The sequence below is a fragment of the Oncorhynchus tshawytscha genome, unplaced genomic scaffold, assembly GCF_018296145.1.
Source record: "Oncorhynchus tshawytscha isolate Ot180627B unplaced genomic scaffold, Otsh_v2.0 Un_contig_57_pilon_pilon, whole genome shotgun sequence".
Classification (NCBI taxonomy): domain Eukaryota; kingdom Metazoa; phylum Chordata; class Actinopteri; order Salmoniformes; family Salmonidae; genus Oncorhynchus; species Oncorhynchus tshawytscha.
Window position 1 is genome coordinate 615054 of NW_024609823.1, and position 17793 is coordinate 632846.

Consider the following 17793-nt stretch of genomic DNA (forward strand, 5'->3'; position numbering starts at 1 on the left):
ACTGTTTTAGGGAATATACCAGTAATAATATGGAAGTCAAGAGAAAGACAGACACACTGTTTTAGATAATATACCAGTAATAATATGGAAGTCAAGAGAAAGACAGACACACTGTTTTAGGGAATATACCAGTAATTTTAGACAGACACACTGTTTTAGGAATATACCAGTAATAATATGGAAGTCAAGAGAAAGACAGACACACTGTTTTAGGGAATATACCAGTAATAATATGGAAGTCAAGAGAAAGACAGACACACTGTTTTAGGAATATACCAGTAATAATATACCAGTTTTAATAATATACCAGTAATAATCAAGTCAAGAAAGACAGACACACTGTTTTAGGAATATACCAGTAATAATATGGAAGTCAAGAGAAAGACAGACACACTGTTTTAGATAATATACCAGTAATAATATGGAAGTCAAGAGAAAGACAGACACACTGTTTTAGGGAATATACCAGTAATAATATGGAAGTCAAGAGAAAGACAGACACACTGTTTTAGGGAATATACCAGTAATAATATGGAAGTCAAGAGAAAGACAGACACACTGTTTTAGGGAATATACCAGTAATAATATGGAAGTCAAGAGAAAGACAGACACACTGTTTTAGGGAATATACCAGTAATAATATGGAAGTCAAGAGACAGACAGACACACTGTTTTAGGGAATATACCAGTAATAATATGGAAGTCTGTTTTAGGGAATATACCAGTAATAATATGGAAAAGACAGACACACTGTTTTAGGGAATATACCAGTAATAATATGGAAGTCAAGAGAAAGACAGACACACTGTTTTAGATAATATACCAGTAATAATATGGAAGTCAAGAGAAAGACAGACACACTGTTTTAGGGAATATACCAGTAATAATATGGAAGTCAAGAGAAAGACAGACACACTGTTTTAGGGAATATACCAGTAATAATATGGAAGTCAAGAGAAAGACAGACACACTGTTTTAGGGAATATACCAGTAATAATATGGAAGTCAAGAGAAAGACAGACACACTGTTTTAGATAATATACCAGTAATAATATGGAAGTCATTTTATTTTGCACTTTTCATCTCTTTCTCTAATAATTACACAATGAAGCACATAATAAGAGTACATGTGCATCTTTTAAAGACTCATCATTAAGTACCTGGCTTGGCTAATTAGCCCTGTATGCAATGCTGAGCCAGCTCTGGGTTTGATTAATTAGGCCTGCTCGTTTAGCCGGGTCTGGGGTGGAGACACAAGGCTGTGGTTTGGCACACTTCCTGACGGATGAGAAATCTACACCTTGTTGTACAGAGCACGTGTTTGTGAAAAGGTGCTATACAGTAAAGAATACAGTATTTATTTACTTAACAGTGGGCCAAATCCTAATCTCGTTCCCAGACACTTTCGCCCAAATGAGCGAAGACTAACGCGTCAAACTTGGCCTTCATTAGCCAATACAGAAAGACCGGGAGAAACTCCCGGCGTATAGGTATTGGCTTAAATCGGCTTAATTGATCAACCAATCATCTCCCACAACACCTTCCCCCTAACCCTGCCCACGGCTCGCAGTGGTGTGATTCGTTGAAATTATATGATGACAAATACTTGACTCAGTAGGTCACTGCCATAGAATTCTATGGTCACTCCACCTAAGGCCAACTTTGAATTGTTGAAATCCCAGGCTTATATGCGCCGTGCACAATAGCCTGTGGACGAGGTTAGCCAAATCCTAACTCAAACATTATGCATTGGTGTCAATGGGAGATTTGCTTGAACATTCGAGTCACACACATGCATTTCAAGTAAGTTACCCCAGTGTACCCTTAGTCTCTCACCTTAGATACCCTCCATCAAAGGTGACCAGTAGTCCCTCTCTCCAGTAGATGGTTTGACTGCGGCGGACTCTGAAGGTGCTACAGCGGTGCCTCTGTTGGCTACCTGTTCCCGCAAAACTGTAGATCACCGTGGTCCTCCTCCGCTCACTCTTAGCATTCCTCTTAGGCTCAAAGGACTAGGACGACACAGAGAGAACTCTTAGCATTTCTCTTAGGCTCAAAGGACGAGGACGACACAGAGAGAACTCTTAGCATTCCTCTTAGGCTCAAAGGACTAGGAGGACACAGAGAGAACTCTTAGCATTCCTCTTAGGCTCAAAGGACGAGGACGACACAGAGAGAACTCTTAGCATTCCTCTTAGGCTCAAAGGACGAGGACGACACAGAGAGAACTCTTAGCATTCCTCTTAGGCTCAAAGGACTAGGAGGACACAGAGAGAACTCTTAGCATTCCTCTTAGGCTCAAAGGACGAGGACGACACAGAGAGAACTCTTAGCATTCCTCTTAGGCTCAAAGGACGAGGACGACACAGAGAGAACTCTTAGCATTCCTCTTAGGCTCAAAGGACTAGGACGACACAGAAAGGAATCGTTTTAAGAATCGGTACAAGCCTGTGAGCACAACAGACACAATTGTCTTGCGTTGTGTCTTTTGCCTGCCCCCACCATAATGTTACAAAACCTATTGAATATAGTATAGATTAGAAAAATGTTTTATTGAAGAGCATAAATACATATGCTATATACTCAGTCTTGTGAATATCCTCATGTATTTACATAACTGGCATCAGACAGTAACATAAATATCAACAAGCATAATCCAGGTAGCACATGTGGATCTTTTCAAAAGTAATGGACTGTACGAGTTCTACACTCTTCTATACAGTCTTTTCAATGCCCCTGCGGGTGTCACCGGGAAACCCTGTTAAACTGCCCATGCAGGAGTGGGTGCGAAACCCTGTTACCTGGAGGTCCATCTCGTTGAGGCTGATGAGCATGCGGGCGATGAAGCGTTCCCAGAAGCCCGCCGGCACGAAGCTCATCTTGAAGAGGCGCTGGATGGAGTTGGCGGTCTCTTGACGGAAACCATGAATGTCCATAGCAGGCTTAGGAGGAAGGAGGTGGGGGAGGAGGTAACTGTAGAGGAGGACAAAAGGTAGAGTTAAATGTACAGGAGGTATATAAGGAAACCATGAATGTCCATAGCAGGCTTAGGAGGAAGGAGGTGGGGGAGGAGGTAACTGTAGAGGAGGACAAAAGGTAGAGTTAAATGTACAGGAGGTATATAAGGAAACCATGAATGTCCATAGCAGGTTTAGGAGACAGGAGGTGGGGGAGCAGGTAACGGTGTAGGAGGAGCAGGACTGAGGTAGGGTTACAAGTTATGGATGTCCATAAGGGGAACGAGGTGGGGCAGATATATGAGATATGTTATAGGGTCAGTTATGTTTGCTTTCAGAGAGATAAGCCGTGCTACAAAGTGCATTGTGAAAAGAAAGTACGAGCCTGAACAGTTCAGTTCGGGTCAGCACGATAGTGCACATCATATCTGAGAATCAGTCTCCATGTCGCTGGGCCAAGTTCTGTAAGCAAACGTAGTGGAATGATGCAGATAGAAATGTCATGAATAGAGCTGACTTGATTCCTTATTCTACAAATCAGAGGCAGGCTTGTTCTACATGACACAGTTCCATCTGAACGGTGCACAATGTTATGCTCTGCTGAACATGGCCCAGGGCCCAGCTCAGAGAACGGCCCGTCCCTACCTATCGCTGGCCACAGGCAGAGCAATCTCAAACTTGGCCAGAAACTGGAAGTACTGCTCCTCCGTCTGCTGGGTGAAGCCCGTTCCCACCAGGAGCATGCGCAGATCCTCCGCTCGGATCACCCCGTTCCAGGCCACCGATCGGGAGCTCTTCAGGTGGATGATCCGTTCCAGACAGTCCGACAGCCACACGGGACAGAGGAAGTAGAGGGTACACAGGCCGTGACTGGTGTCTGGGAAGTGGAGGATGGTGCCTGTCTCGATCAGGAAGCTGATGGCTGGAGAGAGGCACGGGGGAAGGAGAGAGGGAGAGAAGAGATCAAGTTTCAAGTTCTTATTGTCACTTGCACAAGTACAGTGAAATTCCTTTCTTTCTCTTTCCCAACAATGCAGCAATCCAGATCAGTAGCACTATAAAAATGACTAAAACAGTCCAGATGGAGGGAGGTAAAATGAAGAGGAATACGTTCAGCAGGAACATTTTAAATAATAGTCTGGACAATGATATGATATACTATGGTTAGTTCAACCAGGAGGGTTAGTTGTACCTCTCCAAGGGGACCGAGGTTAGTGGCCCCTGGTCTACATAATATGTAAAAGGATGAGAAAGCCAACCTGAAGAGAATGTGCTGTTGTGTATAAAACCATTGAATCGACTAAATACTTATAAAAAGTACCAATGCAGCTGTTTATCTCGATATCAAATCATTTCAGGGTAACAATTAAAGGAACATTCCACACCAGAACTCTTTTGGTGTTGCTTTCATTAGTCCGTTGTTGAAATGTTTTGCATGTCAGCAATCAAGTTTTCAAGATATATAACTTTCAAAATACACAAATACAGCAGGTATGCTACATTTAGCATCCTATGCTACATTTAGCATCCTATGCTACATTTTGCATCATACCGGCTGCATTTCTGTATTTTGAAAGTTATATATCTTGAAAACTTGATTGCTGACATGCAAAACATTTCAATAATGGACTAATGAAATGTTCCTACCTCACAGCAAATGTTTCAATTAAAATGGTCAAAAAGAAAGAGAAACAGCTTCTTAGCAAAGGGCAATTTCTCCTGCAAGAATTTAGCTAGGAATGTCTGGAAGTGGAGTGGGGAGGGGCGAACTGACATTTGCTGTTATTGGGAGAGAGGTTTGGAAATCTCTTATTGGTCTATTAACTAATTTACTGCATGGTGATGTCACCATGGAAGGCCAAAACTCCATCCCACCAAAACTGTCAGAAATTTCAGCTCTTATACTAATAGAGCATTTTCATCTTTTTCACAATTTCACAGTATTATTCCAACCTCATAGCGTGGAAATATATATAAGACACAGGAAAATCACATTTTGACTGAACTGGGCCTTTAATGAAATGTAGAAAAATAAATAATGCTGAAAAAGGAGAGGGGTTTGGCACCGGTCTGCAGGTCCTCGTAGTCTCTGATGTCACTTCCTGGGTTCTGCTCTATGACGAGGTCCAGCTGTGCGTCTGTCAGGTACTGGACCTCGTCTTCTGCGTCCCGCCGACCCCGCTCATCTAGCACCGCTTGCTGCAGTGTAAGGTAGCTCTTTGGGATCTATGAAGGGTTATAGAGGGTTTATAGAGAGGTTATAACGCATTTTTATTCTGAGTATGAGGTTACCCACAGAAGAGCTTTATACATAAGAATGCATGCACACACGTGCACAAACACACACACATACACACACACTTACCAGTCTGCCCAGCAGCTTGTGTCCGCTAGCTGAACTGCTGCTGTTGTCCTTCATGTAGCAGGCCACCTGGAAGATCAACCTCTTCAGACCATCCAGACCCTCCTGGGTCTTACACGATACCTCACTGAATACACACACACAGAGTCAGATATATACACACACACACACACACACACACAGAGTCATATATACACACACACACCACACACACACACATACCAGATACACACACACACCAGATACACACACACACACACACACAGTCAGATACACACACACACAGTCAGATACACACACACACACACGCAGTCAGATACACACACACAGATACACACACACACACACACACACACACAGTCAGATACACACACACACACGCAGTCAGATACACACACACACACAGTCAGATATACACACACACACACAGTCAGATATACACACACACACACAGTCAGATACACACACACAGTCAAATACACACACACTCATGCCAAGGGTTACAACAATCGAAACTGTGTGTGCGGTAACCTGACTGTGTGTGTGTTTTGTGTGTGTGTGACTGTGTGTGTGACTGTGTGTGTGTGAGACTGTGTGTGTGTGTGTGTGTGAGATACTGTGTGTGTGTGTGTGCACACTGATCTGTGTGTGTGTGTGTGTGTGTGATGTACTGTGTGTGTGTGTGTGTGTGTGTGTGTGTGTGTGTGTGTGTGTGTGTGTGTGTGTGTGTGTGTGTGTGTGTGTGTGTGTGACTGACTGTGTGTGTGTGTGTGTGTGTGACTGTGTGTGTGTGTGTGTGTGTGTGTGTGTGTGTGTGTGTGTGACTGTGTGTGTGTGTGTGTGTGTGTGTGACTGTGTGTGTGTGTAACTGTGTGTGTGTGTGTGTGTGTGTGTGTGTGTGTGTGTGTGTGTGACTGTGTGACTGTGTGTGTGTGTGTGTGTGTGTGTGTGACTGTGTTTGTGTGTGTGTGACTGTGTGTGTGTGTGTGTGTGTGTGTGTGTGTTGTGTGAGACTGTGTTTGTGTGTGTGAGACTGTGTGTGTGTGTGAGACTGTGTGTGTGTGTGTGTGTGAGACTGTGTGTGTGTGTGTGTGTGTGTGTGTGTGTGTGTGTGTGTGTGTGTGTGAGACTGTGTGTGTGTGTGTGTGTGTGTGTGTGTGTGTGTGTGTGTGTGTGTGTGTGAGACTGTGTGTGTGTGAGACTGTGTGTGTGTGTGTGTGACTGTGTGTGTGTGTGTGTTTGTGTGTGTGTGAGAGAGAGACTGTGTGTGTGTCCTAAGTTCTCTGTGTATGACTCACTGCAGGTGTTTCCAGGTGATGTCTGGGTAGCCACTGGCCCTGGCACCTGATGGAGACCTGCATAGTGCCAGGATGTAGGCCCTCAGAGTGGCCACCCGCTCTGTACGGAACTTGGTGTCGATCAGGTCCAGGTGGGTGCCCACCACCACCACTGCAGAGTTAGGGGCACGCGCCTACAGGTCAAAAGTTCAACTTCAGAGGTCATATACAATGCCTTTCAAAACGTATTCACACAGACTTATTCCACATTTTGTTGTGTTAGACTGAATCTAATCAAGTTGTAGTGACATCCTAAGGATGATCAAGGGAAATTGGATGCACCTGAGCATTTGGAGTGTCACAACAAAGGGGTGTGAATACTTATGTAGATTAGATATTCCTCAATTTCAATACATTTCCACTTTGTCATTATGGGGTCTGGTCTATAGATGGGTGAGAAACAAATCTATTTCATCCTTTTTCAATTCAGGCTGTAACACAATAAAGTGTGGAATAAGTCAAGGAGTATGAATTCTTTCTGAAGGCACTGTAGGGAATGACCCCAAATAACTGCTCTGACCCTGTGGCCCAGTACTTCACCCTGATCTCCCTCTCAGCCAGTAGCTAAATGTACAACACACTGACTTGGACAATAACATTTTTTGGGTCAGTAATAAAGTATTATAACGTGATTGTTTATCTAAATCAATTCTTCTGTGGATTCATTGGATTGTGTAAGTGAGTTTCCACTATATTTCCTACAACAGTGTGTGTGTCATTGTATTGTTGCTCTTTATTTTTTATTTTATTTTATTTAGTAAAACTGCATTGTTAAGGCTTGTAAGTAAGCATTTCACAGAATACCTGTTGTATTCGGAGCATTTGACAAATACAATCTGATTTGATCAGTCCATTTTAAATTGATGAAGGGAAGTGAACAAGTGCACACTTCGAGCAGAAAGGTGGAGAATGAGGACACAGACATTGCCAGGCTATGGAGGTGTTAGGGTCAGTTTTCTTGATGTTTTACTTCAACAGATTTGACATTTCGAATCCCAAAGGTCATTGTGGCCAGACGACTCATCCACGTCCTATGACCTGACCGTTTCTTCCCACAGTGGAATGACCTTTTGTAGTTAAAACCCTGACGCCTGTCAGAGTCATTTGAAAAAATACGATTGAGGCTCTTTTATTCTCTCAAGTACTTTTTACCATTGTTGTATAACACCTATAAAATAAAATGAATTATTTGTATAGAATATTGACAGACAGATGTTGTAGCCATGAAAAGATAGTGGAGTCAATTCAGGTCAAATCATTTAAGGAATTGAAAAAATGTATAATTGAAAATATAATCATGAAGAGGCTTTGGGTGAGCAGTTCTGTTCCCATTCAGTAGAATATACTTCTCCCCACCAGACCAGGGTTCAGTCCTACTGTTCTCCCACTAGCCTGCCTCTCCCTCTATTTCCAACTGTCTAATTAAAGTCAACTTGTTTTGAATGTCTTTCTTGAATAAAAAGAAGAAACTAAATGTCACTGAAGTGTGACTAACATGTTTTCTGCCTCACCTCAATGTTAAGCAGCCAGGACTGTAGACTGGCTACAGCCTCCTCTCCCAGAGCTAGGTTCCATATGACGACGTACAGGGCCTTGTCCGTGAAGAAACACTGGTTGACCGTGGACATGTTGGCCGGACCGCCGATGTCCCACACGTTGAACGCCACGGAGTCCGCCTGTTACGGTGGTGGAAATAAAACAAGAAACATTACATGTATAAAACAAATGACTACAAAATGATACCACAGTCAGAACCTACCTTAGTTGAATGACTGACTGAAAAAAATAATATTTTGGAACGTCTATACAGGAGATTCCTACTCCTTCTGAGTTCCTATACAGGAGGAGATACAGGAGGAGTTCACCCCTACGTCTATACAGCAATTCCTACTCCTTCTGCCCCTACGTCTATACAGGAGGAGATGTGATTCTACTCCTTCTGCCTCAGTTCCACCCCTACGTCTATACAGGAGGAGATGTGATTCCTACTCCTTCTGCCTCAGTTCCACCCCTACGTCTATACAGGAGGAGATGTGATTCCTACTCCTTCTGCCTCAGTTCCACCCCTACGTCTATACAGGAGGAGATGTGATTCCTACTCCTTCTGCCTCAGTTCCACCCCTACGTCTATACAGGAGGAGATGTGATTCCTACTCCTTCTGCCTCAGTTCCACCCCTACGTCTATACAGGAGGAGATGTGATTCCTACTCCTTCTGCCTCAGTTCCACTCCTTCTGCCCCCTACGTCTATACAGGAGGAGATGTGATTCCTACTCCTTCTGCCTCAGTTCCACCCCACGTCTATACAGGAGGAGATGTGATTCCTACTCCTTCTGCCTCAGCCTACAGGAGGAGATGTTCCTACGTCTATACAGGAGGAGATGTGATACAGGAGGAGATGTGATTCCTACTCCTTCTGCCTCAGTTCCACCCCAGTTCCACGTCTATACAGGAGGAGATGTGATTCCTACTCCTTCTGCCTCAGTTCCACCCCTACGTCTATACAGGAGGAGATGTGATTCCTACTCCTTCTGCCTCAGTTCCACCCCTACGTCTATACAGGAGGAGATGCCTGAGTTCCTACTCCTTCTGCCTCAGTTCCACCCCTACGTCTATACAGGAGGAGATGTGATTCCTACTCCTTCTGCCTCAGTTCCACCCCCTACGTCTATACAGGAGGAGATGTGATTCCTACTCCTTCTGCCTCAGTTCCACCCCAGTTCCACCCTACGTCTATACAGGAGGAGATGTGACTACTCCTTCTGCCTCAGTTACAGGAGGAGATGTGATTCCTACTCCTTCTGCCTCAGTTCCACCCCTACGTCTATACAGGAGGAGATGTGATTCCTACTCCTTCTGCCTCAGTTCCACCCCTACGTCTATACAGGAGGAGATGTGATTCCTACTCCTTCTGCCTCAGTTCCACCCCTACGTCTATACAGGAGGAGATGTGATTTCCTACTGCCCTTCTGCCTCAGGAGGAGAGTTCCACCCCTACGTCTATACAGGAGGAGATGTGATTCCTACTCCTTCTGCCTCAGTTCCACCCCTACGTCTCCTTCTGCCTCAGTTCCACCCCCTACGTCTATACCTACTCCTTCTGCCTCAGTTCCACCCCTACGTCTATACAGGAGGAGATGTGATTCCTACTCCTTCTGCCTCAGTTCCACCCCTACGTCTACAGGAGGAGATGTGATTCCTACTCCTTCTGCCTCAGTTCCACCCCTACGTCTATACAGGAGGAGATGTGATTCCTACAGTTCCTTCTGCCTCAGATGTCCACCCCTACGTCTATACAGGAGGAGATGTGATTCCTACTCCTTCTGCCTCAGTTCCACCCCTACGTCTATACAGGAGGAGATGTGATTCCTACTCCTTCTGCCTCAGTTCCACCCCTACGTCTATACAGGAGGAGATGTGATTCCTACTCCTTCTGCCTCAGTTCCACAGGAGGAGATGTGATTCCTACTCCTTCTGCCTCAGTTCCACCCTACGTCTATACAGGAGGAGATGTGATTCCTACTCCTTCTGCCTCAGTTCCACCCCTACGTCTATACAGGAGGAGATGTGTTGTATTAGTGTCAAGATGAGGAATTAGGAACAGGTTAATCTCTCTTGGACCGACGACGTAAAATAAATGGTATCCTACTCGAGCATCTGACGTAATTACACCAGATTTTATTTCTGGGTTTCCAAGATTAGGAATGGGTCAACATGACCGCCTTTGTGTTCCTTTGTAACATGACATAATCGTAGTAGCCATCCCAGCCTAAAAACAGACTGGCAGCCACACACACACGCCAGGCTCAAAACAAACTGGCAGCCAGGCACAAAAGAGACTGGCAGCCAGGCTCAAAACAAACTGGCAGCCAGGCTCAAAACAAACTGGCAGCCAGGCTCAAAACAAACTGGCAGCCAGGCTCAAAACATACTGGCAGCCAGGCTCAAAACAAACTGGCAGCCAGGCTCAAAACAAACTGGCAGCCAGGCTCAAAACAAACTGGCAGCCAGGCTCAAAACAAACTGGCAGCCAGGCTCAAAACAAACTGGCAGCCAGGCTCAAAACAAACTGGCAGCCAGGCTCAAAACAAACTGGCAGCCAGGCTCAAAACAAACTGGCAGCCAGGCTCAGCTTCACATTTGATTTTGTTGCCTTAAAATGTTATCTTATAAATGGACTCAAATGGATTTTTGTCCTACCGGTCTACACAACCTACTCTACAAAGTGAAAGAAAAATTTAAGAAAATGTTCCTAATTCATTTCAAATAAAATATGTATTGATTGAGTATGTCTTCACACCCCAGAGCAAATAGTTGATGGAAGTACCTTGGGCGTGTGCGTGTATTCTGTATGCATGTGTGTGTTCTCTTACGCTAGCTTTAACCCCATTGGGTCTGTCCAGTTCCCATGTAGCTGTGCTGATGTTTCGTTCTGCAGGGGAGAAAGGGGAGGTCCTGCCCGTCTGCAACGCCTCCAGGAGGGCTGTCTTTCCCTGTCGAGGAGGACCAATCACAAGAAGCTTCAGCAGCTTACAGGGCTCCGCCTTCCGTAGGTGGGCTCGGAGGAAGGACAGCACTGATGCTGGACCTGAGAAAGTGGGATACCTAGTCAGTTGTACAAATTAATGCATTCAACTGAAATGTGTCTCCCGCATTTAACCCAACCCCTCTGAATCAGAGACCCACCCACCCACCCACACAGTGTGGTGGTACTTTACCTTCTTTCCTAATGTCCTGGGGAACATTAGTGATGTTGAGGTCCTCAATGTCCAACTGCCACAGGTTAGAGAGCTGCCCCAACTCAGCTGGAAGCTCCCGAATACCTGGATTACTGTTCTCAGATCAGGAGAGAGAGAGATGGAGTTAGGTACTATACATACAAGGATACCTGTGTTACTGTTCTCAGATCAGGGGAGAGAGAGATGGAGTTAGGTACTATACATACAAGGATACCTGCGTTACTGTTCTCAGATCAGGGGAGAGAGAGATGGAGTTAGGTACTATACATACAAGGATACCTGTGTTACTGTTCTCAGATCAGGGGAGAGAGAGATGGAGTTAGGTACTATACATACAAGGATACCTGTGTTACTGTTCTCAGATCAGGGGAGAGAGAGATGGAGTTAGGTACTATACATACAAGGATACCTGCGTTACTGTTCTCAGATCAGGGGAGAGAGAGATGGAGTTAGGTACTATACATACAAGGATACCTGTTTTACTGTTCTCAGATCAGGGGAGAGAGAGATGGAGTTAGGTACTATACATACAAGGATACCTGTGTTACTGTTCTCAGATCTGGGGAGAGAGAGATGGAGTTAGGTACTATACATACAAGGATACCTGTGTTACTGTTCTCAGATCAGGGGAGAGAGCGTAAGGAACCAGAGGACCACTTTGATGGGTGAATGTTAATGTGTTTACATCATATGTTCTCTGAAAACATAGGGGAATGCTAATGGGACAGGGTGTTTCTCATCCTCAACATGTCCTGTTGCTTTGTGAATAAGTGAACATAGAGAAACATTGGTAGAAACTAAATAAGGGAATAATGGGCCAGTTTCCTGGACACAGATTAAACCTAGTCTTGGGCTAAGAACCACTTTCAATGGGTATTATTCCATGGAGGACTGACTAGTCATCATGTTGGGCTAAGAACCACTTTCAATGGGTATTATTCCATGGAAGACTGACTGGTCATCATGTTGGGCTAAGAACCACTTTCAATGGGTATTATTCCATGGAAGACTGACTGGTCATCATGTTGGGCTAAGAACCACTTTCAATGGGTATTATTCCATGGAAGACTGACTGGTCATCATGTTGGGCTAAGAACCACTTTCAATGGGTATTATTCCATGGAAGACTGACTAGTCATCATGTTGGGCTAAGAACCACTTTCAATGGGTATTATTCCATGGAGGACTGACTGGTCATCATGTTGGGCTAAGAACCACTTTCAATGGGTATTATTCCATGGAAGACTGACTGGTCATCATGTTGGGCTAAGAACCACTTTCAATGGGTATTATTCCATGGAAGACTGACTGGTCATCATGTTGGGCTAAGAACCACTTTAAATGGGTATTATTCCACGGAAGACTGACTGGTCATCATGTTGGGCTAAGAACCACTTTCAATGGGTATTATTCCATGGAAGACTGACTGGTCATCATGTTGGGCTAAGAACCACTTTCAATGGGTATTATTCCATGGAAGACTGACTGGTCATCATGTGTCTGGGAAAACAAGCATATGGCAGAAGGCTAAAGGTGAGACCATCCATCACCTTATTGTTCTGGATGAGAACCAACTCTATTCACTAGTCTAGCCTGGACTACCATGACCGATATTACACAGGACTGGATGACAACAAAACAACGTCTGAGTGGGAAAGAGGATCTCCAGCTAAACCTCCACATCACACTCTGGGCCACAACCACTCTACATAGTGCACTACTTTAGACCAGGGCCCATTGGGACGCCCATAGGTCTCTGGTCAAAAGTAGTGCACTATGTATGGAATAGGGTGCCGTTTTGGACATAGCCCGTGTATTCCTGTTGGAGCCTCCAGTCTGGAAGACTGTGAGAAGTGGACAGAGAACAGTGACCCTGGTGACCCACAGAAAACAGCTGGCAACAGCTGCCTCCAAACCAGTTCCCAACAGGAAGGACTGGACAGGACAAGCAGAGAGTGGGGCTGTGTAGAAATACTCTAAAATGCTTCCTTTCCTTGTCTCCTTTGCTTTTTTATTAGCAGTGTGTGATGACAGGAATGGACAGATGTCTACGTTACAGGTGTTCAGCTAGGTTGGTGACCACAGGATTTACAAGACGGCACAAACACATCTGACACCCCCATGTTAGTTTTCAGCTGTTGTGTCCCACCTCAGTACGAGGAAGTTATGGAGGAAGGGGACCAGGAAATATGGGGAGTTAAGGAGATTGGGACTAAGCCTAGGGCACTTAAATTGGGATGAGAGCTTGGTGAGGAAAGCAGATGAGGAGACTAGTATAGTCAGTCTAGGGACGTAACTAGAGAAATTATGTGGTGAAAGAGCTGGGTGAGATTGATAGGAGACAGGGAAAAGAGACAAGGAAAGGAGGCTAGTGTGATGAGGCTTGGGGCACTTACTTGGAGAGGTAGAGCTCCATGAGGTTTCTCAGGCCACACACGGACTGGGGCACACACTCCAGCTGGTTGTCGTTCAAGGAAAGCACTTCCAAAGCATCCCGCAAAATTACTGGAAACTCGATTGGGCATACTGTCAAGCAGGGGAAAGGCACACACACACACACACACACACACACACACACACTCTCACGGTCAATGACCATCAGCAGTCACTGCAGGATCAGGATGTACAGTATGGGGTTACTAATTGCTGGAGCGGTCAGAGAAGGGGGAGAGAAAGAGAGATATGGAGGAAGAGAGAGAAAAGAGATATGGAGGGAGAGAGAGAGAAAAGAGAGAGATGAGGGAGAGAGAGAAAAGAGAGAGAAGAAGGGAGAGAGAAATGAGAGAGATATGGAGGAAGAGAGAGAAAAGAGAGATATGGAGGGAGAGAGAGAGAAAAGAGAGATATGGAGGGAGAGAGAAGAGAGATATATGGAGAGAGAGAGAAAAGAGAGAGAGATATGGAGCGAGAGAAAGAGCGAAAAGAGAGAGATATGGATGGAGAGAGAGAAAAGAGAGATATGGAGGGAGAGAGTGAGAGAGAAAAGAGATATGGAGGGAGAGAGAGAAGAGAGCAATATGGAGAGAGAGTGAAGAGAGAGATATGGAGAGAGAAAAAAGAGAGATATGGAGAGAGAGAGTGAGAGAGAGAAAAGAGAGAGATATGGAGGTAGAGTGATCGAGAAAAGTGGGAGAGAGTGAGAGAGAAAAGAGAGAGATATGGAGGGAGAGAGAGAAAAGAGAGCTATGGAGGGAGAGAGATAGAGAGAGAAAAGAGAGAGATATGGAGGGAGGGAGAGAGAGAAAAGAGAGTGAGAGAGCACAACTGGGTTAAGACTGTGTGGTCCAGATGACCGTGATGAGAGGCATAGAGGGGTTTCCAAACCACATGAGCAAGGGCTTTGGACCCAAATGTGACCAGCATCACTGCTCATATAGGCTGTTTATTAAACTCTGTCCATGCCACAACCGGCAGACTGAGAATCTGACCAGACAACCAACAAAGTAATTATTCTACCACAGTCCCAATACAGACTGCCACAGTCCCAGTACAGACTGCCACAGTCCCAGTACAGACTGCCACAGACCCAGTACAGACTGCCACAGACCCAGTACAGACTGCCACAGACCCAGTACAGACTGCCACAGACCCAGTACAGACTGCCACAGACCCAGTACAGACTGCCACAGACCCAGTACAGACTGCCACAGACCCAGTACAGACTGCCACAGACCCAGTACAGACTGCCACAGATCCAGTACAGACTGCCACAGATCCAGTACAGACTGCCACAGATCCAGTTACACTCCAGTCCTGTTACAGACCACTTTAGATCGGTTCAGTCCAGTTCACTACAGTTCATTACAAACCACGACAGATTGGTCTAGTCCAGTTTAAGTCCAGTTCACTACAGACCACTATGGTTCAGTCCAGTCATGTCAAGTTTAAAAGTCCAGTCCATGTTAGACCACTAAAGTAACACTACAGTCAACAGCGCCAGTCCACATGAGTCCGGAACCAGTACCTGGGTCCGGGTCTCTCCGGTGCCATGTGGTCAGGAAGGCCAGCTTCCTGGTTTTGGGTCCCTCCTCAGTCCTGAAACAAAACGGTTCCAACTTCCATCACATTCATGCATTCTTGGTTGTATTTTTTACTGTCAGCTGAAAAGTGCTCATCTAGGATCAGTTTTTCCTTTGAGATTATAATGAATAAGATTAGGGGCCTGAATAAAGATAGGGTGGGACCTAATCCTAGATCGGGAGTCCTACTCTGAGACGCTTGATGCATACAGCCCCAGGTACCATTACAGTAGTTTGCCCCTTTCCCCAAGTCCTGCCCCTTCCCCCAAGTCCTGCCCCTTCCCCCAAGTCCTGCCCCTTCCCCCAAGTCCTGCCCCTTCCCCCAAGGCCTACCCCTTCCCCCAAGTCCTACCCCTTCCCCCAAGTCCTACCCCTTCCCCCAAGTCCTACCCCTTCCCCCAAGTCCTACCCCTTCCCCCAAGTCCTACCCCTTCCCCCAAGTCCTACCCCTTCCCCCAAGTCCTACCTCTACCATATTACCTTCATTAATCCATAGTACCCAGCGTTGCTAACACCAAAACGTTATGGACTAGGGTAAGGAGGAAGCTAGGGTTAAAAATGGAACCAGGTCTTGAAGTGAGTGGAAAATATTAAGAGTAAGAGGTTAAGGCCGTGTCCAGAAACAACTCCTAGGCCCTAGACACTTAAACCCCGTCCAGAAACAACTCCTAGCCCCTAGACACTTAGAACCCATCCAGAAACAACTCCAATCCCATAGAATCAAATCAAATCAAATGTATTTATAAAGCCCTTCTTACATCAGCTGATATCTCAAAGTGCTGTACAGAAACCCAGCCTAAAACCCCAAACAGCATGCAATGCAGGTGTAGAAGCACGGTGGCTAGGAAAAACTCACTAGAAAGGCCAGAACCTAGGAATAAACCTAGAGAGGAACCAGGCTATGAGGGGTGGCCAGTCCTCTTCTGGCTGTGCCGGGTGGAGATTATAACACAACATGGCCAAGATGTTCAAATGTTCATAAATGACCAGCAGGGTCAAATAATAATAATCACAGTGGTTGTAGAGGGTGCAACAAGTCAGCACCTCAGGAGTAAATGTCAGTTGGCTTTTCATAGCCGATCATTAAGAGTATCTCTACCACTCCTGCTGTCTCTAGAGAGTTGAAAACAGCAGGTCTGGGACAGGTAGCACATCCGGTGAACAGGTCAGGGTTCCATAGCCGCAGGCAGAACTCAGTATCGAGCACCTTTAGATCTACACAAGTTTCTAGGGGCTAGTAGTTGTTTCTGGACGGGGCCTAAGTGTGAGTGGTAAGATGTATGACCTTTCACCTACTTGCCCAGATGGTTCCTGGAGAGGTCAAGGGTTCTGAGCAGAGAGCATTTCCACTTGTTGGGTGCCGGGAGAGTGGAGATCTGATTCCTACACAGTCTGAGAGAGACCAGGGCCTGATGAAGAGAATGAGCGGGAGAGGGGGAAGGGAGAGAAAGGGGAGAGAGGGAAAGCGAGAGAAAGAGACAGAGTGTCACCAAAGCATGGCCTGTGGTCATGACAACTTAATTTACATCTAGTGTCCCCATTTCCCTGTCTACCGTTGGCGTCACTCTCTCTCTTCACTCTCTCACTCTTCTGTTTCTCTTCCTCTATTCTATTCCAATGAAACACCGCAAATGCCATTATAATCAACAATCTGGCATTACTCATTCCTTCACAAATATTTGGAAAATTGCTTCATAAAGCCCATAGCATTCCTGAGGTATATTAAACATTCCATCGTTCTCCTCAGAATTCAGGAACCTAAATTAAACTTAACATCCGTTTCCATTCATTATTACTGTTACACTAATATCTTTAAAACCTAATCAAGCGTACCGTGATTCATCGTACTAACGCTGAGAACAAGGTTGACGTTTTACGTATTCCAAACCAAATTGTGTTTTTTTGTTAGTTTCTTTACCTTGTTTGTAACTTTTTAAACTTATTTTGTACATAATGTTGCTGCTACCATCTCTTATGACCGAAAATAACTTCTAGACATCAGAACTGCAAATACTCACCACACACTATCAGAATCCTTTTTTTCCTTTAACAAGTCGAGCCTGACGTGAATGACACACTGCTTTCCCGGGAACAGGCCCAGAGCCCCGTCATTTGCGTGAAGAGAAGGCGGAGAAAAAGGGGCCGGAGGGCGGGCTGCCTCCTGAGAATTATTAGGCGATCGAATAAACCCCCACTTCCTTCCATTCTGCTAGCAAACGTGCAATCTTTGGAAAATAAATCAATGACCTATGCGGAAGATTAAACTACCAATGGGACATTCAAAACTGTAATATCTTATGCTTCACGGAGTCGTGGCTGAACGACAACATTATCAACATACAGCTGCCTGGTTATACGCTGTATCGGCAGGGTAGAACA

At 45.2% G+C, this 17793-nt stretch overlaps 1 protein-coding gene across 1 annotated transcript in view; it reads right to left on the minus strand.

Moving 5' to 3' along the window:
* The window catches only part of lrrk1 (leucine-rich repeat kinase 1), a 141847-nt gene that overhangs the window by 70887 nt on the left and 53167 nt on the right, over positions 1–17793 (minus strand). Inside the window, exons 11-22 of the mRNA XM_042319031.1 lie at positions 16711–16823; positions 15360–15430; positions 13792–13921; positions 11375–11487; positions 11030–11244; positions 8168–8332; positions 6618–6790; positions 5323–5446; positions 5024–5183; positions 3603–3879; positions 2802–2973; positions 1837–2012 (exon numbers count right to left, since the gene is read on the minus strand). Of these exons, the coding sequence (XP_042174965.1) occupies positions 1837–2012; positions 2802–2973; positions 3603–3879; positions 5024–5183; positions 5323–5446; positions 6618–6790; positions 8168–8332; positions 11030–11244; positions 11375–11487; positions 13792–13921; positions 15360–15430; positions 16711–16823 (1889 nt within the window). The remainder of the gene's footprint in view (positions 1–1836; positions 2013–2801; positions 2974–3602; positions 3880–5023; positions 5184–5322; positions 5447–6617; positions 6791–8167; positions 8333–11029; positions 11245–11374; positions 11488–13791; positions 13922–15359; positions 15431–16710; positions 16824–17793) is intronic.